General features: G+C 30.5%; 1 protein-coding gene across 3 annotated transcripts; it reads left to right on the top strand.

Moving 5' to 3' along the window:
- Window positions 1-444: 444 nt before the first annotated feature.
- LOC111621670 (protein tramtrack, beta isoform-like) lies at window positions 445-25,714 on the top strand. Of its 3 annotated transcripts, none has more exons than XM_023363874.1 (6): window positions 445-682; window positions 6,025-6,200; window positions 9,595-10,452; window positions 13,811-13,966; window positions 15,972-16,124; window positions 25,258-25,714. In XM_023363874.1, the coding sequence occupies exons 3-6, from the start codon at window positions 9,630-9,632 to the stop codon at window positions 25,410-25,412; spliced, it is 1,287 nt and encodes a 428-aa protein (XP_023219642.1). In that variant the 5' UTR covers window positions 445-682; window positions 6,025-6,200; window positions 9,595-9,629; the 3' UTR covers window positions 25,413-25,714. The 3 variants fall into 3 exon arrangements, with proteins under 3 accessions (XP_023219642.1, XP_023219640.1, XP_023219641.1); XM_023363872.1 differs by lacking the exon at window positions 25,258-25,714 and adding an exon at window positions 24,073-24,635; XM_023363873.1 differs by lacking the exons at window positions 6,025-6,200; window positions 25,258-25,714 and adding an exon at window positions 24,073-24,635.
- Window positions 25,715-25,963: the final 249 nt, after the last annotated feature.

The raw sequence follows: 25,963 nt of genomic DNA, 5'->3' as shown, positions 1-25,963 counted from the left end.
GTAGTGAGGGACGAGGTCCAACATATCCGGACGGACCATCCCGCAAAAAATTCCTGGGGCTGCCGTCTCGTTCGGATCGAATCCGGACGGGACGGCAGCCCACCGCTCTGGGGGACCCGGATTCGAATCCAGATCTAAAAGCTCAGAAATCTTAAGCGATGTATTCTGTTCATCGGAGACATGTAAGGCACTATTTCTTATCACCAGGACCTTCCCATTGTGGGTTTAGCCGAATTTATAATGTCCTGAAAAAAGCCTTTTTTAATGACCACAAATAGAAAAAAAAAATAAAACTGAAAAAATAATAAATAAAAGAAATTGTGAATAAATATAATTAAATACTTTTTTCATCCCGTATTTGTTTGGTATTTCCTATTCTTTAGTCTCAATTTATAAGAATATGAAATTCTTAAATTTGTATTTCGTCAATGAATTTCATCGACGGTGAAAATCTGGCAACAGCGCTCTCTACTCGCAGCTGTTCGAATTTTGATTTGAAAATAGAAATCATATTAAGTCGTGAGTCTGAACTAATTATTTAAGAAACTTGTCATTTTAACATATAATTGTTATTTTTAATTACAATGAATTCTGAAGATTTTTTCCAGTAAATTATCCAGTTGTCAGGATTGGAGAAACCACGCTTTTGCACTTCATAATTTTTATAAAATTAAATCTCCAGGTATTTAAAGATGTTTTAATAATTCTTTAGGTGAATAATGTATAATCAGTTAATTCAAGCAAATTGAATAACTTTATATCTGTAATAGAGTAAGAAAAACAGGTAGATAAAAAGAAAAAAAATGTGACAACAGTTTAAACTCTTTTAAAAGTAAATTTACACATTCAAACAAAATATTTTGTCAAATTTTTGATTGAGTAAACTATATACAGTGACTCCATTTAATATTTGGATTCAGCATACACAGTTTCTTTTTCTAAACTTGTTACATACCACTTACAAATGTAATATTTTTGTATGAACAAGAAAAACCTTATATACTTCCAGCATACAAGATATCTTGCTGGAAAAATATGTAAAGTTTTTCTTGTTAATATGTGGAAGTTCTGGCTTTAGGAATTTTGTAATATTTTTGTAAGTTTACTGACTATTATGTAGTGTGATATATGCTTGGATTGCAACTTACCCTTGAACAGGCAACTAAAGTTGAAGGCATGTCTGTATGAATGGAATTTGAAGCAGTTACTGTCTGAACTACAAACCCACAAATCTTCTGCCAGTAATGAAGAAGAAACATTGATATGTATCTAGATAAAAAGAAATAATTAATTTATAATAAACCTATTTTCTCAAAGCAAGCCTTTACAAGCCTTTCTTACATACCTACCAAACATATGCATTCTTAACCTATGTGATAACTGTTACATTAGTACATACAGGTATACTATGGTTTGAAAACTGTTAAATTAAAAAATGAATAATTGTTCATTAAGGTTTTCTCAGCCTGGATAAAAGTGGAGGGTTGGCATTGGGAATGGCATCCAGCCATAAAGTTTTATGTTCATAAGGAGAAACGGCCTTGCTAGGACATACTCCAGAAAGTGATGCTCGGTGTCTTTGCCTGGTTCCTATGAGAAATGGGTTGAGGCTACTGTATTGGGAGGAGATACAACTAAAGAAATTAGCTGAAAGGAAGAATAAAAGAAAGGATCAATGTATTGAGAACTGTTGGAATTTGCTCCTTTAACTGTTGAAACAGTGACAGGAAGAGATAGGGATATAGTGGATCTAATGAACATTGACTCTGTATTCAAGAGACAAAGTGCAAGGGAAGTAAAACTAAGGAGATTGGAGAGGAATATCAACTCTTCTCCCATGGCACAGAAAACAAGTGAACTGTGTGGGGTTATTTTGAATGGGAAATTAAAGAAGTATGTGACTCAGATTAAAAGAATTTCTGATTGTATCATCTTGGTTAAGAGAGATTTGATGGACTGCCTCTTAAATATTGTAAGTGCATACATGCAATAGATGGGATGTGATCAAGATGAGAAGGATGCATTTTGGCTAGACTTGAGAGTATCTGACAAGTAGTATCCCTTAAAGTGAAAGTTTATTTGAACATGGTGATCTAAATGGTCATGTTAGTAAGAGAAATGCTGGTAATAAAAGATTACAGGCACAGTATGATGTGGGGGAAATGAGTGATTGAGGAGAAAGAATAATTGAGTAAATAGTTGGAAAAAATTAATTCCAGAATTAAATTAAAAGAATTGCAACAACAATATGCTTTGTTAAACTTAAATATTCCCAACATGTTACAGATATGAATGTGAGATCCGGAATTTTTGAGGATTTTTTTCTTAATTATTCTCCCTTTTATTGCCTAAGGAATTTGAAAGAAAAAAACCATTTCACTGGGAAAATAAACAACCCTCCTCCAACAATGTCAACATTCTCTCATCACAAACATCATAAAGCTCATATTGCAAGATAAGTTTACAGTTAAAGTCCAAATTCGTCACTTTATTTTGATCCCGGGAACACCTTTAGCCTCCACACCAGCTCCAATAACGTTTACTGCTTACAATAAGATGTCACATGACATATTTTTCCACCACAAAACTATAAAAGCCATTTCTTCCCCCTCTAGGTGAGTCTCTCGTCCACCACAAGCCCAACAACATCTAACCCTTTTCAGGGAAGTCTACAACCCACCGCCATCTCTGAGCCATATCCTACGATCAATGATTCATGTTTAAGTCATGTTTGTATAACTTGATGCAACAATTTAACGAAGGACAAAGCTCGAATGAGTGGAACAGAAAAAAAGGAGAGAGAGTAAACTCTCCCTCTTTTCTGTTCCACTCGTTCGAGTTTTGTCCTTCGTTAAATCTCTTTACTACACATTGCAGGCCGAGAGAGAGTTTACTCTCTCTCGGCCTGCAATGTGTAGTAAAGAGATGCAATATGTCTAATTTGATCAAATCTCGATGACAGATATTGTGATCATCCGATTGTTATCCAATAAATTTTTTGTTTTTGATTGTTAATGGTGTTCTTTACTCATTTATTGCCTATGCCTTACCGACAACCCCTCTCACCTCCTCCACTTGACCTGACAAAAAGAATCCCGATCCCTCGGGATCGTAGAACGTAACAAACCATCCACTGACAAAATGGGTGGGTTTAACCAACCTGTTGCCGACAAAAAGAGGTACAACCTCGTCATACCTTCAGCGTCCCACATGAGTAAACTGTCAGAATATGTAAGGTAAATGATTAACTAATTGTTATATATTTAAGTAATGTTATTTTTGAATGGTAGACAGCTTCAGCAAAATATTACAAGTTATGGTGGCATAATTGACTGATTCAGCCAATATCAGATTCTATAGCTTACATTGATGATAAGACAAATATTTATTATGATTTCTTTTTTTTTTTAGTTTAAAGAGGATAAGTGAATATTTATTGATAAAATACAATTGTAAAATATAGAACATACAAATAAAAACACAAACACAAAAGTTTTTAGTTTTATATTTTGCATAAATGAATTTTACCACCTATTTCCATATTTATGGCAGTTATGGTTGCCCAGCTATGGCAGCTAAAGTTTTTGCATTTTTAAATTCTCTTCTTTATGAAAGAATTTCTGTGAAATTCCCTTCTTTATGAAAGAATTTATGAAAAGTTTCACAGAAATTCTTTAGAGAATTTCTTTGAAACCTTTCATAAGCCAAAATGGCACAAAGCAAAGAAGCAATTACCATTAATTTATATGAAAAATGTTTGAGAGTACAGACTCAAAATGAATTACTAAATTATACGAAATAGTATATAAAACCTAAAATAATACTAACACACAGTAAAAGCAGAAATAATATCATAGACAGCTAATATAAAGTAGAAATGTAGTCAGTACAGTGTAGTTAGTGAAAGTAGTCTCTCTTTAGTAAGTAGTCTTTAAGCTATGAAACTGTCCTCATTTTTGCAATACTTTTATCACCATTGTTCATTCTCTGTTTCAGCTTATTGAAAAAACTGACTGATTTCTTCTTAATTAAGTAAATAAAAGATAATGGGATGTTATGATTTGTACACCCATCAATCCACTCAAACAATAGGCTATTCATTTTATCCTTTTACTTTTACTAATGGATGCACAAAATAAATTGACAAATGTCCACAGACACAATTCAAAACTAAAGCAGCTTGATGCTGAATGTAGTTCTCAGGGAAGGAGTTTGAAGACTCCTCTTACTGTTTGCTGCTTAGAATGCACAATGCTTCTAAAACTGCATACTTCAAAACAAGCACTAAATGCTAATGTAAACTTTCATAAAGTGGAGATACAAGTTATTTTTAATATTTGCCAACAATACAGTGCAATCTGACTAATTTCAGATCAAAAACTGCACAGAATGCATGTCAAAATATTAAAATGAAGGCTTAGTAAGTTTATAATATCTGTAATAATAAATGATGAATATTTGGATAGTGTTGTGCATAACAGTATATAAAAACTTCAAAATTTCTCATTAAATTATTCACATCAGTGAATGCAATTCTTCAAAAACAAAATTTGACATATAAAGTAGTTTTGGAAGTCGTCATAGTAGCTACAGAGTTTTTATTGGTTAACAATTGGTCATCATTCTTTTAACTTTTTCAAATATAGAAAGACATTCAAATATTTTTGTTTTTTTTTTTTATTTTTTTAATTACTATATTTATTCCTCATAAAATAACATTCAAATATGAAACAGCATGCAGGAAATAGAAATACAGTGGAACCCCAGTTAACGAATGTAATCCATTCCACGAGTCCGTTCGTTAACCGAAGCAATTTTTCCCGTAGAAATTAATGTAAATACAATTAATCCATTCTAGCTGTCAGTATTTTTGTAATTTTATTTGTAAAATGGGTTTTCTTTGATGAAAATATAAGAAAACGTAGTATCTATCATTACAGCAACAAATATGTAAACTTTATTTAATTTAATAAAGTAGCACTGTACTGTACATACCTTTGTTTCTATGGAGCTTAATGCTTGGAAGAGTAATTCCTCTCCATAAAAATATCAGGTAGCACTGCATCGGGAGTTTCTTCGAGTCGAGGTCTCTGTTGATAAGGAACAAGAAAGTGGTCTAAAGTTGATTGTCTTATTCTCTTAATCAAAATTTTTCTAAAATGTGCTAGCACAGTGTTGTTCATTAAATTAATGATCCTATTAGCCACAACTTTGTTAGGATGGTGCTTCTCGATAAATTCCTGCACATCATTCCATTTTCTGCAAATTTCCTTGATCTCAGCACTGGTGATTTCTTCCATAGCCTCTTCCTCTGATGAATGCTCTTGTAAGACTTTCATCTGTTCTTCCTGCATGGCTTCAGTCGTTGCAGCTCTGTCACCTACCATCGCTTCTGTGACCAAGCGAACCCATCTCATCCGTTCTGGGGCTACAACTGATCAGCTTGTACTATCGTAGGACTAGCAATACACCACTCCTCAGTGCCGGGAGAAAATACTGTAGATAAGCCATTTCCAACCACTTCAAATATGTAAGTATCTTTCCGTTCTAATAAACGATTTTCACTGAAAAATACTTGTCATCTTTGTCTCCTTTGCCATCACCAACATACGAATGGACCCTACACCATCACTGACACATGATTAACTGATTCCCCCTAAAAGTCGGCAAGCTTACAAATTTGACACAAAAAGCTGTTAAGTTCGTTATCCAAGACAAAATTTTTGCAAAATAAAGTTTGTTAACCGATTTGGTTGTTAAGCAGGACGTTCATTAACCGGGGTTCCACTGTACAGAGTTGTCTATAAAGTTCATGCACACTTTTAAATATTTATAATGTTGGAACTATATATAGTAGAATTAATCTGTAAAAAACATTTATAAGCCTGATATGTCTAGTTTTTTCTCATTATTTCAAAACTTGATTATTATACTACTTACCGATTATTTATTTACGATATTTTGATATTTGATATTTTGACTTGTATATATTTTGAAAATTCAAAATGACTATTTTCTTTTTAGAATTTTTATTGACCCATAGCTTCTCTAGAGGAGAAAATAAACTATGTTCTTTGGCTGGCTGAGCTGAAATCTATCACTTCTGTTTAAAGTCTGGAGCAGATAGTTGATGCCATTGCTTTTGACATAATGTCAGAGGCAACATTACAGTCACATAACTGTTTTTCTTCAATGATCTGGTAATGTATCACTTCTTGTGTATCCCTTCTGATATCACTCATGATGTAGTTCTAAAGAACCAATAGACATTTTGTGTATCCCTCCACAAACTATTATTACTCAATAGTTTGTTTGTAAAATGGCAATGATGATTTGTTGATGTTGGCTTTGGATGCTTTCATTTGTTGTCTATTTGACAGAAATTTAATAAATAAACAAAAACTAAAACAGGGATCCGATAGACAATGGATTTGCTGTCTTAATATGTACCCAGTACATAACTTATAAATAATTTCATTAATTTTATTGAAATTATAATAATTTGTCGAATTATTTTTAACCGTAACTTATTTCTAATTACAAAAGGAATGAACTATTGAAAATTAATTTTTTGAAATAAATACAGCAATAAAAATTTGTGTGATATTTTTATGTCGTGTTATATTTTTATAACATTTAAACGCTGCAGTGCATATTAGTAAATGAACATATCGCGTTAACATAAAGAAATATAGTATATTGATATCAATTAACGGATTAGTTATTTTATTATTTTTTCATTTTCATAAAATATTCATACCAATCCGGTTTTTCTGACATTTAGGCTCATAGATCAGCTTTTTATGAAACCTATTAATTACAATCGCTAATCAGGAAAATAATTAAACCGCAAACCAAAATCAAGCATGGCTACCTCACTTAAAGGACAAATTCTGTAGAAACGATTTAAAATATAATGAATCGAATGAATGAGAAAATAATTCAAAGACATTTTTATATTAAAATATTAAAAACTTTGTTTACTGNATTGCGAAAAGAGATAAATATCACAGCATAAATTTTAATAATATCAATGAAAAGCTATCAAACAACTTTCTGTTTTGTAATTCATTGTGAAAAGAGATAAATATCACAGCACAAACATCTGCAAGACTTGTTTGTGGCCTATGTGCATATTTCTTTCTTGCAAATTTTCAAATGCACACGAGAGTTTCCTGATCATTACCCAAAAAATTCAACAAGCTTGATCCAAGAGTTTGATGATTCTTGTCTTCTGTCAAAGAGTATGACTTAGAGTGACATTGAGTCAATGACTACATGTTGATGGTCAAACCTTTGATGATTGAAGTTTGATGTCACCTCTGACCAATTTGCTGCAATATCGACTAGTTTGCACTCAGTTTAAAGAAGGGTATATGGGTCAAGACAATTCTGAAAAGCAGTCATTTTAAAGTTAAAAAAAAAAATCACTTCATCAATATATGCAAATCACATACAATAGAGCCTGCAAACTTAACTTAATGTAGATTTGAGAAGATGAGTTTTATATCAGTGATGATACAAGTCTAATTAGCAGAATTTTCATAAAGTTGTTATATGTGCAAATTCATACAATGTCTGATCAAAAGTATCTGACCTTATTTTTCTTTTTTACAAGTATTTGCAAGCTGGGAGGAGACTATGTTAACATGTAACCTTGGACCCTTCTGCATGATTTTGAATTTTAGTGAGCCTATCCTATCCTGCAGTTACTGTCAGATAGTTGTGATAGTTGCATGTATGTTTTTATTGTTGCATTAGTGATTCAGTGGAACGTGATGGCGATCTGGATCTATAGGTATGACCCTGAGACAAAGGCACAATCATCCCAGTGGAAAATGCCATGGTCTTCAAGGCAGTAAAAAGGCACAACAATCACACAGCAATGTGAAGGTTATGTTGACTTTATTTATTTTTATTTTTTTCCAATCACCAAGGAATAGTTTATCATGAGTATACCTCTCATTGAAAAACTGTCAAAAAAGTACAAACTGACTATTTTACATCACCTATGAGATAGTGTTAGCTGCAAGAGACCATAGCTCTGGCAATCTGGCAACTAGTTCATTCATCATAACAAAGCTCAGGCCCACAGATCATATTTCATCCAGACATTCTCAGGATATTGCATAGGTTCTGCAGCTCCTTACTCCCCAGCTCTGGTCGACTTTTGACTCTTTCCCAAACTCAAGATGCTATGCAAAGGAAAGAGATTTCAGGATGTAGAGGTGATCGGGATTATCACAATGAAATGCTTGATGGATATCTGGATAAATGACTTTGAAAAATGCTTCCAACAGTAGAATCATTGTTGGAAGAAGTGTATATAGTCTGAAGGGACTTAATGAAGGGGTGTAGTTTGAACCAAATACACGTGCAGGCAATTTTTTCCCAACCGCAGGTTGAATAATTTTTGATCAGACCTTGTATACATAATAACTATGCATGAATATTGATTATTTTTATTTGTAGTTGAATTTAAATTTAAAAACAATATTGGCTCAATGTCTACTTTTAAGTTAGTGACACTAACCTTGAAGCATGAGGAACCTTGGAAAATAGAATATATGCTTTGTTAATAAGTGAAATTGATGCTACTATCAAGTGTCTTGAGTGAATAATGACAACTTATTTGATCCTAGTGTTGTTATAGAAGTAGAAATTAGATTACTTTTTAAACTCCAGAAAAGTAATTTTAAGTGAGAATAAGCTTGATGCAGAAATTGTTTTATATATTAAATTAATATAATCAGCAATATAAATCATACAATGAAAAATATAAAAGATGTAGCTGAAAATATAACTAAATTGTAAAGTGATGAGTATGACTGTTTGTTACACATTTTCATTTACATGCTGTTTTAAATCTATGAATGAACAAAGTAATAAATATTAAAATATTCAATAATAATAATAATTTAAAGAAGGCACATTTACAATATAAATACATTAACAATGACAGACTATTGAACTTCATTGTTAATTTATTACCAAATTTTTTCTAATCAAGAACAATAATTTAAAAATTTTTCAAGTAACTATTATTGATTCAGAAACTGCTTGGTTTTTATTTATAAATATTTGTATAAATAAAAAGCAAGCTGTTCCTAATTTTTTTCTTAAAAAAATAAGTTTTTTATTAGGGAGGAAAAATGTTCTTAAAAAGAAAATATTTTTTAAAATTCTGATTCTAGTCCCTTAGGATGGACTGAAGTGTGAAAGCACCTGGATGCTTATATTTAGTATAATATATTCCAATAAAGCAATTGTGTTTGATTTATTGACCCATAAATAGTTTTAACTAAAAAAAAATAACTTCAACTACAAAATAATTCTATTTAACCAAATGCTTTTGTCTATTAAGAACTTTTTAACATTAGAAAAATTGGTAAAAATCATGTTTATTGCAAAGCTACTTGTGTGAATTGTATCTAAAGTTAAATTGATAAAAAAGAAAATTTGCTTTTTGATTTAATTATATTGTTTCTTTTCATTAAAACATTAACCTTATTATAATGATATATTAAATACTTGTTTTATTTGTTAATTTTATAATATATATATAAAATAAATGTTTTATTTAAATATTTTCAGATTATTTATTCATTATAAAATTTAGGATATTTACAATGGGTTCTGAACAATTTTATGTGAAATGGAATAATCATCAGCCAAATATGATTGCTGTGTTTGATCAATTGCTTACAAATGAAACATTTGTGGATGTAACATTAGCATGTGAAGGTGTAAGACTAAAAGCTCACAAAATTATTCTTTCTGCTTGCAGTTCCTTTTTTCAGAATTTATTTTTGGAAAACCCATGTAAGCATCCAATTGTAATCATGAAAGATGTAAAATACACAGAATTGAAAACAGTATTGGATTTTGTATATAAAGGCGAAATTAAAGTGACTCGAGATCAGCTGACAGGACTCATTAAATTAGCAAAATTACTGAATATAAAAGGCTTAGAAGAGGTTAAAGATGATGAACAACCTATTTCAAATAACGAAGCTCAAACAACTGCACCAAACTTGGTATCATCACAACAACAGCTGGTTTATACATTTCAGTATGTTCCTTCGCCATTTATTCCAATTCAGCCACGATATAATATGATACTACATGCTGTAGAAAAAAATGAAAAAAGCAATAAAGAAAAAAGTTCATCAGATACAAACTCTCATAATTTAGAATGTCATAATTCAAAAATAAATGACTCAGATAATGAAAAATCTACTAAGGAATCTTCTGAAATGAACATTGATTCAAATAGAAAGTTAGTAGTAATTGATGATGATTTAAATAGTCAGAGTCATGATGATGATTCATCTAACCCATCAATTATGCATTCTGATGTGTGTATAAAAGAGGAAAAAGCTTCGGATGATGACAGCAATTACAATGAATATTCAAATTTTACTGACAGGATTAGTGAAGAAACAAATGTAAGTAAGTAATTTAAATTTATTTTTTATTTTATATTTATAAATACAAATTAAGTTTTGTGCAATCTGGTTATTCTAGTAGATTCAGCAATATGATCTATTGATAGTGCAGGCATGGCCAACAAGTTGAACGTGATTGACCAATCAATTGCATGTAATATGGCTCTTTAAAATGTGAGAAACATAATTTTAATACAAATATTAAATCCATATTTTTCACAGAGAAATCTGTAATCAGTTTCTATGGATTGGTAACTGTGCTCTGTGAGATGAATAGGAAGAAGGGTCCTTTGTGTTGATGGTCATTGCTATGCAGATAAGTTGTTATTTTAGAAATTGTCTTACTGTACCATAAACAATTCAGTTCAGTGCAAAACTTATAATTTGTGTGATGGAAATACAATTTTTTGTTATCGTGAAAAATGAATTGTCTTTTAATTTGTATTTAGTGTCTACCAAAAAGAGATAACCTGGGACATTAATTACTGTGCAATACATAAATACAACTATGTTTTGCAAAATATTTTCATTATTGTGAGTTATTATTCTTTTATGAAACAAAAATGGAGAGCAGAACATTGATGCTTTTGACTCTTGAAAGTCAATCACATCACACTATGTTGGCAGGCCTGATCTAGTGTAATTAACTTTAATAATATAATTACATAATGATAATGTTCTTTATATGCCACTTGACTGTAACAATGCTTTCTTAATACTAGTTATTGACTAATACAAATGTAATAGAGTAATTAATTTTTTTCAGACAGTGTTTATTGATTATAATCACAGTATTTACTTTCTATAAACATTTCATTTCTTTTAAAACATTTTTTGATATAAATATTCATTAGTTGTCACAAACATCTATATTATTATGAATAACTTACATTAATGTATCAGACATTTTTTTACATTAGTAAATCAATATTAATAATTTTTCTTTATGCAAGTCCTAAGAATTTGCACTATGAATAGATATTCAAATTATATTCAGTGGTACTTTGTACTTCAAATGATTCTAACTTTAAACATTGCAGTTTGAACACTAAATTCAAGAGAAATTTGATCTGTAGATTGAATGATGCTTCTACATTTAAAGTGCATGTGGAATGAAAAAATGTACTCACTATGAAAGCATCTCTTGCATTATGCTCATGTTTTCAATGTTTTCTTTTTTTATTTTTGGTGTGTTTCATTATACAGTAGAGCGTCGATTTTCCGAAAATCAATCATCCGAAAGAATTCCAGTCGGCAATTTTAAATTTTCACCAATGCTGTGGCGCTTCAATCTTTGGCTATGTCTTGGGCTACTGAAATATTTTACGTGTTTGATACTAAATTAACATCTGAAGTATAATTTTTTATTATTTTTATATTTTTCAATATATTTATTTTGTTTGTACAAAATAAAAAAATAATTTTTAATGATACAATAGTCTTTGTTAGGCTTAACATCGACGAAAATTCAACGCGAAGTGACACGCAACGGAGAAAAATTTTGACATCGGATACGTTAAACTATTTTTTTGTACGTAAATCAGTTATCTGAAATATCAGTTATCCGGACAACCCCAGTCCCCAATTTATTCGGAAAATTGACGCTCTACTGTATTTATAACCCCTATCTATTAACCATGTACCCAAGAAGAGTGTTGAAGCAATGAAGCTAAGAGGAAGGTTGTTGTATCAATGATTGAGGTGAAAAAAGAAGTTATTACAAAACCTGAAAGTGGTGCATGTGTGACAGATTTGGTAATGATGTTTAAGATGCTGAAGTTGATGGTATGCACCATTCTTAAGAACAAAGAAGCAATAAAATCAGCAAATGGCTAGAGGTGTGACTGTGTTTGACCATTCACAGTTATTGAGATGGATAAAACTCCTAAATGTAGATAAATGAGAAGCAATTGGCTGGTGATAGCATCTCAAAAAACAATGCTGTTTGTTCAGTAATAACTGAATAAACATTTATACAGAACAATATTATACATGTATAGTAGCAGAAGTTTTTTAAGAAAAAGAGCACTGCTAACTAGTTTTTATCTCATAATACATTTAAAAGAATTCTTGATAAGAACTTTTTTAAAATGTATCCTGTGATAAAAATTTACAAAAATTAAGTGATTGATCATCCTATATTTAGATTATTCAGCAATAATTACATTATTTAACAAAATTGAATTTCAATTATTTTTATCATAATAAATTCTGTCTGTTAAAAATAAATGTAAAGTTTTACATTTTGGAATGTTAGAATATTATGAATAATTTTCCAATTTTCCATTTTAAGTAATTAAATAAACTCAAAAAATTATTAGTTATAACTTTCCCAATATCACATTGAATTGTCAGATGTGACATTAAACAATCCTCTTTCAATGTCACTTCCCTTGTTTCTTGTTGTTTATATCATAAGTATTTTTTTTCATAGCTAATAAAAAAAGCAGACAGTAAAAGCAAATTAAAGTTATGAAGTAAGAATAATAAAACTACAAAATAGTTAAATTAATTCCAATTTTAAAAACAAACCTTAAATTTATTTTAAACAATTCTGAAGATAAATTTTCAAGAAATAGAAAATGCATATTTTTAATTAAAAAAAAAAAAAAATAGATAAAATATATAAACCTGTGTAACTTTACAATTTTCTTTTTATGTAAAAATTACATTGATTTGAAAAAAAGTTTATTTACAGAGATCTGAACCAATGATCTTGCAATTATCACTCAGATCCTCTGTTGCTGAGCCAGAGAATCTTTAATGAAAATTTTCACAAAGCATGCTATCTCATAAATCATGGTCAAATAACCTTTGCTCAATAAAAGTTCACACTAAAGTTATCCACACAAACAAATATCATTCAAAACTGTAATAACAATGTTTTGACATTGTAAGATGATTAATAATTAATTTTTTGCAACAACAAATAGATAAATGTTAATTTTTGTCACATATGAATAATGGCCTTAGAACTGTAGGTTAGGATCATAAGATCAAAAAAGAGTGCAAATTAGTCAATATAAGAAAATAAGAATATAAAAAAAATCATATCCTTTGGTACAGACTGGCAGCAAGTTAACATTGTTATCCTTAATGTAACTTAAATCTGTTTGTTTTGGACATAATTATAATACATAAAATCTCATATATTTTTACTTCTGTCTATTTCTATGATTTCAGTTGTTATTTGGGTCACATGTATGGCAAAATGGATTTACAAAGAAGTTACAGAATTCTTCTTCAATCTTCTTATATATTTTCATTTACAAATAAAAGTATACATGTATTTATAAATTATTTGATTTTTTTATAATATAAAGTACTGCTAAATCAGTGAATTTTTTTAAAAATATTTTTAGAAATTAAATCTAGTTTGACATGCCATGAATCAAAAGGTTCGTCACATGAAGAAAATAGTGAATATATGGATAATTCTACAGATGATTTTATTTTACCTAGTCAAACTAATTATTTATTGAATAAACAATCTGAATTAAGAGAACAAGATATGTCTGGTAAGACAATCATATAATATATTATGTTATTTAAATATTATATATTATATTATATCATTGATTTGTATTAAGTGATCATGTTCTGAAAATATTTATTAGAGGCTAAAAGTTTTAGTAATCTTTAATTATTACTGATGTGCATTGCTTCACATCAGGATTCTTTGCATCAAAGCTTACATCATCATAGAATCATCAGCTTACATCATAGTATTCTTAAAAAAAGAACTTATAGAAAAGTATGGCATATTTGAAAATCAGTATTATTGATAAAAATCAAACAAAAAGGAACCTGAAAATCATCCTTTCATTAAGGCATCACACACAGAGGTTTTGTTTGCAGGTTTGATCCCCACATGCGAGGTTTTTTTACATTTATAATTTAATCTTATTATTTTGAAAGTTGTTATGTACAATTTTTAAGGTTGTTGAAAATATATATTTTATTTTGATCACTCTACTTTTAGAAAATACTGTACATATAATATTATAAACATATTTTGTATTATTTGATGTAGTTTAATGTAGGTTTTTATAATGACTTCTTAATTGAAATATTACAGACATATATAAAATATAAAAAGTTTCATGGGGTGGTTAAATTCTCAAATATATGACAAAGAGGTTATTTGATTGGTATATATCACTTACTAATAAGTATGTGATGTACACCAATCTGTAGGTAACTGTCCAAGTTTCATCTCTCATCTGCATTCAAATGTTTTCCTGTCTACCTAAAGGATGCACTGTAAACAAAAATGGTGACTCCACGACAGAGAAGGTGTTTTATGTTCTGCAGTTTGCAAAGACTATCTGTATTTCTTTGATAGAGTTTTAATAAGAGAGAGCTTCTATTTATTGGCTATAATTCTCCCATCCCATTATGTCATCAACAAATCATGGTCAGTCTAATTATGTAAGATGGCCGACTCGGGGGAAGTAGGGGACTTGAAACCCACTTCATGGCACCTGTGTAAGGTTGCCGTCTTCTAGATGGGAGCTATTAATCCCGCATCAGGATGAACCTAAGGGAAGGTTGTATGTGGGCTGTGACGGAGGAGGCAAATGATAACAAGTGTTTTACACAAGAAAGCCGTTTATTTGTTAACATTTATGCTTACATTGACAATCGACAGTCCTTCACTAGTTCTCGTCAGCGATGTAGAGAGACAAGGAGGTCTACGTCTGGTTGGCCCTGGGGCGGACGAGATGAAGTCGGAAGCGGTGGAGTCCAAAGTTCGTGCCGACGACACACCACAATCTTAGTCGCAACGTTTCGGGGAGTCGGAGGAGAGCCCTCTTGACCTTGATTTTCCGATTTTTATAATTTTTCTCCCACTATTCGGACTTTTGATTGGCCCCTCGTTCCCTTCCTCACTTCCTGATTGGTCTCTTTTGTTTTGGAGAAAACCGAGACCGACTCGGGTCACGGGAAAGGTCCAATTCCAGCTGTCTACTGGACACTATTCTGTCAATTGTTCTTGGGGATTGTTGATAAAATTGCAAGATTTGCGCTCATAATTTAGCTCCGTTACTCGCAATTTCTGTCATCTGGGTACTCAAACGATCATATGCAATGATTTATCTCTCTTAAATCTTTCCCTCTTTTCAGAAATTGTTTCCCTAGATTGACTGTTTATGAGCGCTGGGGTCAAAGTTCTACCTGCATATGACCACTTGTCTCTGACTTATAACTTTTCACTCTGACATTGATAGTTCGTTTAACACGTGTTCGAGTCATCCAAGACTCGTTGTCTACATTTTGTGCCACGTTGTTTAGATTAAGGGATTTTCCTCCCCCTCTCATTTTTAATCTATCGTTATTATTTAAACATAGGAATATCGCAATTTACATGATTTGAACCTCAGTTGGGTCCTCACAATTATAACATGACTGAAATTGAATATTGACTTTTCAAACACATATATGTTAGATTGAATTTATTGTAACATAAGTTTTACTTTAATTAGAATAAAAGTAGAGTGAAAGAAAACATTTAATTTTCAGATATCAAACCAATATTAAGATTTGATGAATCTACAAATTTACCAGTTGCATCATTTAAAAATAATAATGTATTCCCAGGAATTTCTTCATTACCTGGTCCAAGTAATTATTCACAAAGTTCATGGTCTGTATTACCACAGAAAGGTGATAAAGGTAGGAAATTTGATTTAATCAATATGTAATTTAATAATAGCATTTAATTTCATATATTAAAATGTTCTGATAAGTCATAATATTTACTAAAACTTAAATGGAATATATTTATTCAAATTATATGTTTTAAAACAATTAAACAGATATGTAATATTTTTGCTATAAACTAGACAATAAAAGAGTTAGCTCTCATTTTTTATGATTCAGCTAACAAAATTCTATATTCATTTCAGTTTTATTTAAAATAGTTATTTGAGTTCATAGAATAAAATTCAATAGATATCATCTAATAATTAAGTGCAGTTTACTTTTACTGTAGATTATTCAGCTAGATTGTAATTTATTGTGCTACATGGTATCCAAAAAAATTTAAGCATAATCAGTAAGTTACTGCAAAAATTAATACAACTAACAGCAGAAAAATGTATATAGGGTTATCATATATACAGTGGGTGATCAGTTAACAAACAGTTTGGACTGTGAAGAAATCGGATAACGAACACTTACACGAAAGATTTTTATGTTCGGACGACAAACACATGTTCAGATAACGAATGCCTCACAGAACAAACACAAAAAGTGACACTGCATTTAACATTTGTAAAATCATATTTTAATGGCATCTATGAATGGTTTATGGAACAAGACTTTCACATAACCTATTTTTGCACTAGTTAATTTGTGTTTTCTGAATTTTTGTAAGTGCTTTTTTGCACTTTTTTAAAGAAAACTGATAATATTATGGGGACTAAAAAGAGTGGAGTGTCAAGAACTATGTTCACTATAGAAACTAAACAAGAGATAATAGCCAAGATAAAAAGTGGGAAGATGTCTGATGCTGCCAGGCAGTAGGTGCTACAGTAGGCACAATCTTAGCTAAGAAAGATATAATCAAAAAGACTCAAGCATATAAAGGAATAACAAAAATCGCATCTGAGAAACAAAGATGTGCCATCCATGAAAAAATTGAGAGATTGCTTTTAGTTTGTTATTATGTAAATAAACATAGTAAGAAAGTATATAATAATTTATTTTTTGGGGTCTCCAGAATGAATTAATCAATTTGAACATAAAAATCTATGGTAAATCCATAATCGGTTAACAAACAATACAGGTAGCAAACATGGTCTTGGAACTTATTGATTTCTCTATACAATGGGTGATATTTTTTCTACAGTTATAAAGAAAAAAAAAAAAACAAATTTATGCAGTGCCATAAATACAGCTGATTTTGCATTTAAAATATCATTGTTATTTTTGCTCTGTGACCATTAAGGATAATGGTGGGAATGATGATAGCACACAATGTCACACAGATGATTTTATGAAAGGCAGTGTTATTGGCATGCTGGAAACAGGATTTTAGAAGACAGAAGTGTCAAGGACACTGAATATCACAATGCATTTTATCCAGACTTTGACACAGGTTCCAAACAACAGAGGAAGTTAGATACATGACAAGAAGTAGAAGTTAAAGAATTACAACCCTTTAATAGACTGTTATTTGATGTTAACTGTACATTGTAATGAAAATGTGTAGAACTGCAGAGTTGTCAATAGCATCAGGAATAAAAGTTTTATGAAAAACTGCCAGGTTTCACTTGTATGGTTTCTTCACCAGGCATAAGTTAGTTTGTGTTTCACTGTCCCTTGCACAAAGAAGGGCATTTAAGGTGGAGTCAGAAACATCACAATAGGATTGTGAATCTGTGAAGCCATGTTCTGTTCATCAACAAGCAGTGGTGCCCTCAGACTAAAGGGCATTGTACCAGTACATTAGGATGTGTTTACATATTTGCTATTCACTGAATGTTGAACAAACGTTTGGTGAATACTGAGTAGTGTGGATGCTTTTACTCATGATGAATGTTTAGTATTTGCCATTTCCTGATTCTTCTTGGTAAAATGTGCTGAATCAAGTAGACAAATATTAATTTCCACAAATTCATGTATTTTCTTGTTTTGGGTCATCAATTTTCTATTTTAGTCTTTTTTAAACTAGATCTAGTCTCTTATTTTTGAATTTAGTTTATTTTTTTTATTTGGTTTATAGTATAAACATTTAGTTTATTGTTGTTTCTAACACACAATGCAGTGTAATTTAGCGATCACCTGGCTTACTTTCATCTTTATTTCAGTTGATACACGTATACATTTCACGTTTCAGGCCTAATACGCCCCTCTTCAGTCAACTAAAATTGTTAAAATTTGTTTAAAAGTGTTAAAATTGTGATCGCTAAATTACACTGCATTGTGTGTTAGAAACAACAATAGAAACATGACACGGTTTCAAGTTATCAAAATTTAATTTATTTTTTCTATGTACTTTTTTCCCGTGATATTTTTTTGTAATACAGATTAGTAAGCCAAACAATAGCTGTATTTTAATTGGGATACTTTACTGCTACTATTAATAATTAAATTTGGAGTAATTTGGTGCTAGAACCATTACGTGCCCATCTCTTATTAGTAGCAGTAGCCCAATTAAAATACAGCAATCATTTTGCTTATTATTAAAACATTGGGCTTTGTGATGTTGATATATGTATATTGCAATATTAATATATTCTTTTAGACTTTTTTGTTCATTAACAGATATAAACTACTAACTATAAAAGCAACAGCATAAATTATTGTTTGAGAATTGCCCATTTTCTAGATCTTGGACAATCATTCATCCTTCCCACAATGAATCAATGCTTGGCAAATAATCAAATGTGTGTTTGCTGAGTGATAAATAGTTTGGTGAAAGTAGAATATTTAGCATTCAGTGAATAGCAAATGTGTGAATGTATCCTTAGACAAGAAGCTTCAAACTCTATGATTCAATGTTAGATCAGTGTTTCCACAATATGGCACTGGTTGCACTCTGTGCTAACTTGGCATTGAAACAAGGAATTTGGTTTTGGTCAATATACAACAAACAAATAACTACATTAAAAAATCCAGCAATAAGTTGCATAACTTTCCAAAAAAAAGAAAGCTATATATGTTAATGAGCAATTATTTATTGTGACACTATTACAATGCTGGGCTGCAATTTTTAATCATATTTTTAATTTATTTAATTTAAATTATATGCTCTCCTCCTCAAATTAGTTGTGTCTTGCCCCTCTACATCATACTTTTCCTGCAAGAGAGTCATGCCAGTCATGTATCTAACTCCTTTCAGTAGAAATTTTTGAATTGAAATATGACTTCTGGTTTGCATTGGTTTGCCATTTCCTGATTGTTGTTGGTAAGTTCAAGTTATGTTTGTATATATTAATCAGATCATCCTGCTCCTAAACTTTCCATATCTGGTCTTGGCTTTCATCTATCTAACTCTGTTTTTGAGATTAAGGAAGAACAGACAGGTGGATGGATGGCAGTGGGAATTTATAGGTCTACAATTTTTTCAAATTACAGCCCAATAATGAGTAAAATTATCATTGAGTCTAGCCCTACTCAAGATATGATACATAACCCCTCCTCACCCCTTGACCTTTAATCACCAAAATTTAATAACGATCCCTAATACACAAACCATCCTGCAAAATTTCAGAAATTTTTGATAAAAGACACAGAACTTATTAAGTTTTAAAGTGAGTGTCTCTTCCCATACACAAACATTTATACATGTAGGAAAAAACCTTTAACATTTTTTAATTTATCAACGTTTCACAGTTCCAAATGTAAAAATCTTGGGGTTTCATTTTTCAATTGATTGCCATACTTTTCTTCTCTTATATATATAACTACCAGGAAAGTAATAGTTACAAGGGACAATGGGCAAATATCATTCATTAGTTTTTTATATTTGCAGAATAGGCTAGAAGTCATGAATTTTCTATTGTTTGTTGATAACAAAATTTGGGATCCCTTGGGAATTATGATGATAACCTAGACAAAAAGGGGAGACAAGTGTCCCAATGAATGAGTGTCCCTGCAAAGAAGTTAAGATATTGTTTACAAACTGATTGTTATCTCACCACAATATAAAGAAAGCAGGGTTCTTGCTAAAATCCAATTAACATCAGGAATAAAGACCAATTTGGAGATGTAGATGTCAAGATAGGAGACATTATGCTCAATGGACATAGAGCTCCACATTTTTTCAATGGGTACAATTATTAGAAAAATTATGGGGATGAACTCCTGGAATCCCATAAGAAACTTTATTTACTATTGAACACAAGATTGTGTTGTTATTAAAACACTTGGCGTTTATCCACTTTATTCAGTTGAGCTGCCCTAACAAGATTTTGAGGTGATGCGAGATCTCATTGTTATGTCACCCCATAGAGACTAAATTGTACATAGAGATTACACATACATTTTTCACATTATCATGCATTATCAACATACTACGCTGTGCTGAAGACATTTGTAATGGAGCGTGCACAGTTACTTGTTGACTTTTTATTTTTAGGTGTCAGAATTTTTTGTCGAGATATTCGGACTTAAGTAGCTAATATTGAAAGATTAATCACGGGCCACATAAATTCATTAGATGGGCCGTATGTTGGCCATGCCTGGACTAATGACTAGTATAATGTTATTTGTTTAATTATTGTACAATGTAACATAAAATATCTAATTATTCTTAATATAATGTTTTACTATATCGCCCAGAAAATTGTTTTTCGCCCCCAAAATATAAATTGTTACTAATTGCCCCTCAACATGTAAAAAGGCCCACATGGGGGCGATATCGCCCCCATTGAGAAATGCTGGTGTAGATATTTCTATTTAAAGTTTTGATTGTACTGAACTCCAAAGTTTCTTATACTATCAATCGAACTTATTTTTTGAAGCAAAAAATTCAAAAGAAATTCTATATTATAAAATTTTATCAAAGGTTCAAGAAGCATACAATACAGATNTGTTTTTGTATTTATTTACTATTGAACACAAGACTGTGTTATTATTAAAACACTTGGCGTTTATCCACTTTATTCAGTTGAGAAGGCCTTCTCAACTGAATAAAGTGGATAAACGCCAAGTGTTTTAATAATAACACAGTCTTGTGTTCAATAGTAAATAAATACAAAAACACGGTTTCAAAAAACGAATCAAGAAACTTTATATAGGTGTCATGAATCTAGACTTTCTTTTTATGGATGATAATGCTTCTGCACATATCCTTGTGCTGGTTAATGAGTTTCTTATAATTGAAGATATTTGCTGTATGGAGGGACAAAAAAATGTCTTGGGATCTGAATGTGTAGATGCTTTAGGAAGGTTGCATTGTATCCTGTTGGCCTCCATCATAAATCCTTCTTGAACTTCTGCTTGCCTTCAAGAATGGATCATATTGCTGATGATAAACAATGTAGTAACTGAGATCAGTAAATTGCTGTGGAACATGTGTTTGCAAAGGATAACCACTCACTATATTAACCATTATATGCATTAAAATAATTACTGTATTTTTTGGCGGTATTATTTCCTATTTTGTAGATCTTTACAATCTAATTATTTTGTTTATTAAAGGATGTATTGCTTTACATGTGTATCATGTTTCATGTCATTCTGATGAATAATTTCTTATGTATAGACCTATATAGTGATTTTGCTTATCTTGTTTTCTTGATTCTTTTTTTGTTTTTACTTTTATGATCTCAAAAATTGGGGTGCACATTAGAATTAGGCATGAAGTTTATTTAATGCAGTCTCATTTGCATCATTTTCTCTTCATTCTACTTAGCAATTTGCATGTACAGTATTATGACATTGGTAAAGACGTGGTATGTGTCCCTCCCACTATTTTTGTTTTAGTTGTGGTTTTGGAATGGTTTGATGGCCTTTTGAACTACAGCAAACTGAAACATGTCCAACAGATGAATCTTTTGTATAAAGCTATTTTTAAGCAGAAAGTTATTCACTATGCTGAAGAACATGTGAACAGATAATTCAGTGTGATACATTGAATCTGGTAAATTTTATGCTTGTGCATACTAATGTGAAATCTCACTGTCAAAACATTGATTATATAGTAATTTTGACTGTGATTTTGTATTGGTCTACAGATATCTTTCTGATAATGGAGTCATAAATGAATACATTCAGATACATTCAAAAATGTGAATGTCATGAATTACTGTAAACATCAAAATAAAACACTTTAAGAAATGCATTAACATTTTGCAGCTGCATTTTCAATGTAGGGTGCACTTTACATTTGTAAGATGAGCTTCCCACTTATGTGAAAAAACAATACATATTTTGGATTACAAAATTAAAATCTTGGATTTTAAATCATTTTCAGATTATTTATCATCCTGGAAAGTTTGTAATAGAACTTTATTTAAAATATTAATAAGATAAAAATGTTCCTAATGAACTTTGAAATTGGTGATTCTATTTAATTCTCAAATACCTGAAAATGTATTTTGGTAAAAAAAGGGGGGTGAATGAATAGTATAATGTTCAAACTGGAAGATTCAAAAAGTTGTTTGAAAAAAAAAAAATTGATTCATAAATGTATTAGGTAAATGCTGATAGTTGTTTTATGCATTCTGTCATATGTTGTAATAATAAATTTTTAAAAATTAACACTTATTTCTCTGCAAAAAAATTAAAGCAGTTTGAGTAAATGTAAATTGACATTAGAATTAAGTTTTTTGATGTGAATAATGTCAATGTTCAACAGTCATTAGGGAAATTTGTGTTGCAGAAGTTGTTATAAAAGTAACATAACACAGCCAACCAAAATCAAAGTTTCATTTACGACACATGGTCTATATTCTGCTAATCATGTAAGTCTAACTTTCCACTCCAACAACCAGAAGTGCTCCATTATTTCTGTCTCACTTTGAAGATTTAGTCAATGATTTTCAGAATTTAAAGCATATTTTTATTTAACAGTTTGTTGCAATTTGCATATATTTTGATATTAGTTACATATTTATTAAATACTTTCCAAATCAGTTTGTGTTTATAGTTGTTTGAGATGAAAACAATTCCCATTCTGGAAGATGATAATGGCACATCCAGTTTTGTTATGGTAATGTTTTATTATTTCTTCATTCATAGCTAAGAAAACTATAAATACAAATAAAAGTTAAATATGCAATTTATTTTTCAACTTTAAATTATTAAAAAATATCCAAATGAATGGCTTTCTATATTTACATCTTGCTAAAAGACTAACAGATATGATAAATACATTAAAGAAATAATCAATGTAACATTACTGAGTGGATAAAATTTCCACTAGCTGATGATTTCTTTGTGTATAATAATTTAGTATATAAACAGATAAATGGTGTTGCAATGGAAGTAAACTAACTGAAATAGTTATAAGTGAAACAGATATACAGATTTCTAAAATAAGTGGTATTGTTTTCCTTTATAGATATGTTGTTGATTATTTAATAATACATAATAAAACTTTTAATAACTGAAATTTGGCTGTAATCTTTAATCATTATTTAATTTTTTAAAAAATCATGTGACTTCCAGTCTGGACCAGAAGTTTATATACAGTTAATTAGGGTCTCTGGCCCCTAATTTACTGTATATGTTAAGCTTTCCATATTTGGTCTGAATTTTAGTAGTATCTTGTCCCTGTATATCATACTTCTCTCAATAACAATTGAGTCATGCTGGTCATCTAACTAACTACATTCTGGAGAAAATTTTTGAATTGAAATTATGTGACTTCCAGTCCAGACTGGAAATTCATATATAATTAATTAGAGCCTCTGGCCATTAATTTTTCCATATCTGGTCTTGATTTTTTTTAATCTAACTCCATTATCAAGATTAACAAAGGACATTCACATGGACAACAATGGGAATGTATAAGTCTGCAATTTGGAAATTGCAGTTAAAAAAAAATCATTTATTCAATGCAATAATAATAATCTTTATATTATGTTTATTGTATTATAATTGAAAATTAGAAAAGTTATTCCTGCTGTGAATACAAATGAGAATTAAATGTTTACTGTATCTTTTACAGTGTGTAAAGACTCTGAAGGCACAGAGAAGCAATTTCTGTGTGGAATTTGTAAAAAAAGATTTAAAAAATACAGTACTTTGAAGATACATCTAAGAACTCATACAGGAGAGAGGCCCTTCATGTGTGATGTTTGCAAAAGAGGATTTAGTCAAAAAATTCATTTAAAGAAACATTTCAGAATCCATACAGGAGAAAAACCTTTTTGTTGTGATGTTTGCTCTGAAAGGTTTTCATTAAAAGGAAGTTTGAAAATACATCTTCGAATTCATACTGGAGAAAAACCTTTTACTTGCAGTTTTTGCAAACAGACATTTGCTCACAGAAACACACTGAATTACCATTTAAAAACCCACACCAATGAAGGCCCTTATGTTTGTCATCTTTGCCAGAAAACATTTCCTATTAATAGTCGCTTAAAAAGACATATGCAATGCCACTTATAAATTGGTTAAAATGAATGAATTCATAGAAAATTAGCAAATAGTAAAACTTTTTTATCTATAGTTGTTATTAAATAAAATGCTATAAACCAGGGGTGGCCAACCTGTGGCTTGCGAGCCACATGCGGCTCTTTGAAGGATTATTTGTGGCTCTCGATAAATGTACCCGAGTTCCCTTTTCATTTTTGTGTTATTATATTTTTAAAAATTATTATCGTTCCGTATGTGTTTCAAAATGTCTTTTAAATTACTAACAACAAATATGAAAGACTAAGTGCAACGTTGTAACAAATTTCATTTCTGTCCAAGTTAAGAATGATATGACTCATCGAAAACCGTGCGAACGAACATAAACAGTGGTGTAATTGTTCGTTATCGACCGACTTTGAATTTGTAAACTGTCATTGCAAAGGACAGTTGACATTGTGCTCTGGAGGAAACAATTTGTATCACTCTTGCTACAGATATAATTTGTAATCTGGAATTTTTGCGCACCTTTTTAATACGTATTTAATTGCGGCTCGCGAAAAATTTCAAATTTTGAAAAATGGCTCGGACTATCAAGGAGCTTGGCCACCCTGGCTATAAACTATAGTGTAATGCCCTTGAAATGATTGTAGTATTGTATAAAAATATTACATTTTGTTTTTACTTACAAGTTAATTGTGATATTTTCTGTTACACTAGAAATAATTTCATAGAAATATCAGAAAAATTGTTTATTCTGTATTGTTATATGATGTAGTGATATTGAACCTACTCTTTCCCCCTGACTGCTGTCTTGTTGGCACATATCCAACCTCTTTACAAGCAGTCATGAAAATAATTAACGAGGGTAAACAAAGAGTCATAAAAAAGGAGAGAAAAAGAGGGAAAAGTGGAGAGAGGGACACCAGTTGAAGAAAGAGAGTTGGGAGGATGGTAGAGTTAGTGAAGAGAGGAGAAATGGTGGAGTTCAAAAGTGGGCAAGAAACGATAAGAAGAATCTTGTTAACTGCATAGGATTGAGTTTCTACTGTACATGATCAAGTGTGATTAAAGTTTAGTTTTTGCTAAGATATTTGACTGTTTCAATTCGGTATAACAAACCAGCATTAGAGAATCTGTGAATGCAGGCTGGATTCTCTACACACAAATTTTTATTTTACTATATTAATTGCAAATTTTTATTTAAAAATTTTTTAAAGGACATCAGCTTATTCAAAAAGAAAAAAATTGAAACTTGAAAATAAACACAAATAGATTATTTCCTCATATTCATAAAAATAAAAAATAATTAAAACATCAAAAAATGTTTCAATAAGTAATAATTTAATTTTGTTCAAAGACTCATATTATATATAATTTTATTGATGTAATTGTTAATAGTTATAAACTATGATTCCTGTTGTTTGGGGCCTTAAGTTTTTCTGTATAATTTAATAGAAACATTAAAATTACCAAATATAGAT

Source organism: Centruroides sculpturatus, unplaced genomic scaffold (genome assembly GCF_000671375.1).
Source record: "Centruroides sculpturatus isolate CEXI.00-Female unplaced genomic scaffold, Cexi_2.0 scaffold254, whole genome shotgun sequence".
Taxonomy (NCBI): Eukaryota; Metazoa; Arthropoda; class Arachnida; order Scorpiones; family Buthidae; genus Centruroides; species Centruroides sculpturatus.
The sequence above is the reverse complement of the archived record's forward strand: the minus strand, read 5'-3'. Positions and strand labels throughout refer to the sequence as shown.

Excerpts from the sequence above, each read along its gene's own strand:
- LOC111621670 (XM_023363873.1), top strand. The coding sequence starts at position 9,630 with ATGGGTTCTGAACAATTTTATGTGAAATGGAATAATCATCAGCCAAAT. Across the intron at positions 10,453-13,810 it reads TAGTGAAGAAACAAATGTAA|AAATTAAATCTAGTTTGACA; the intron begins GTAAGTAATTTA and ends AAATATTTTTAG. Across the intron at positions 16,125-24,072 it reads ACCACAGAAAGGTGATAAAG|TGTGTAAAGACTCTGAAGGC; the intron begins GTAGGAAATTTG and ends TATCTTTTACAG.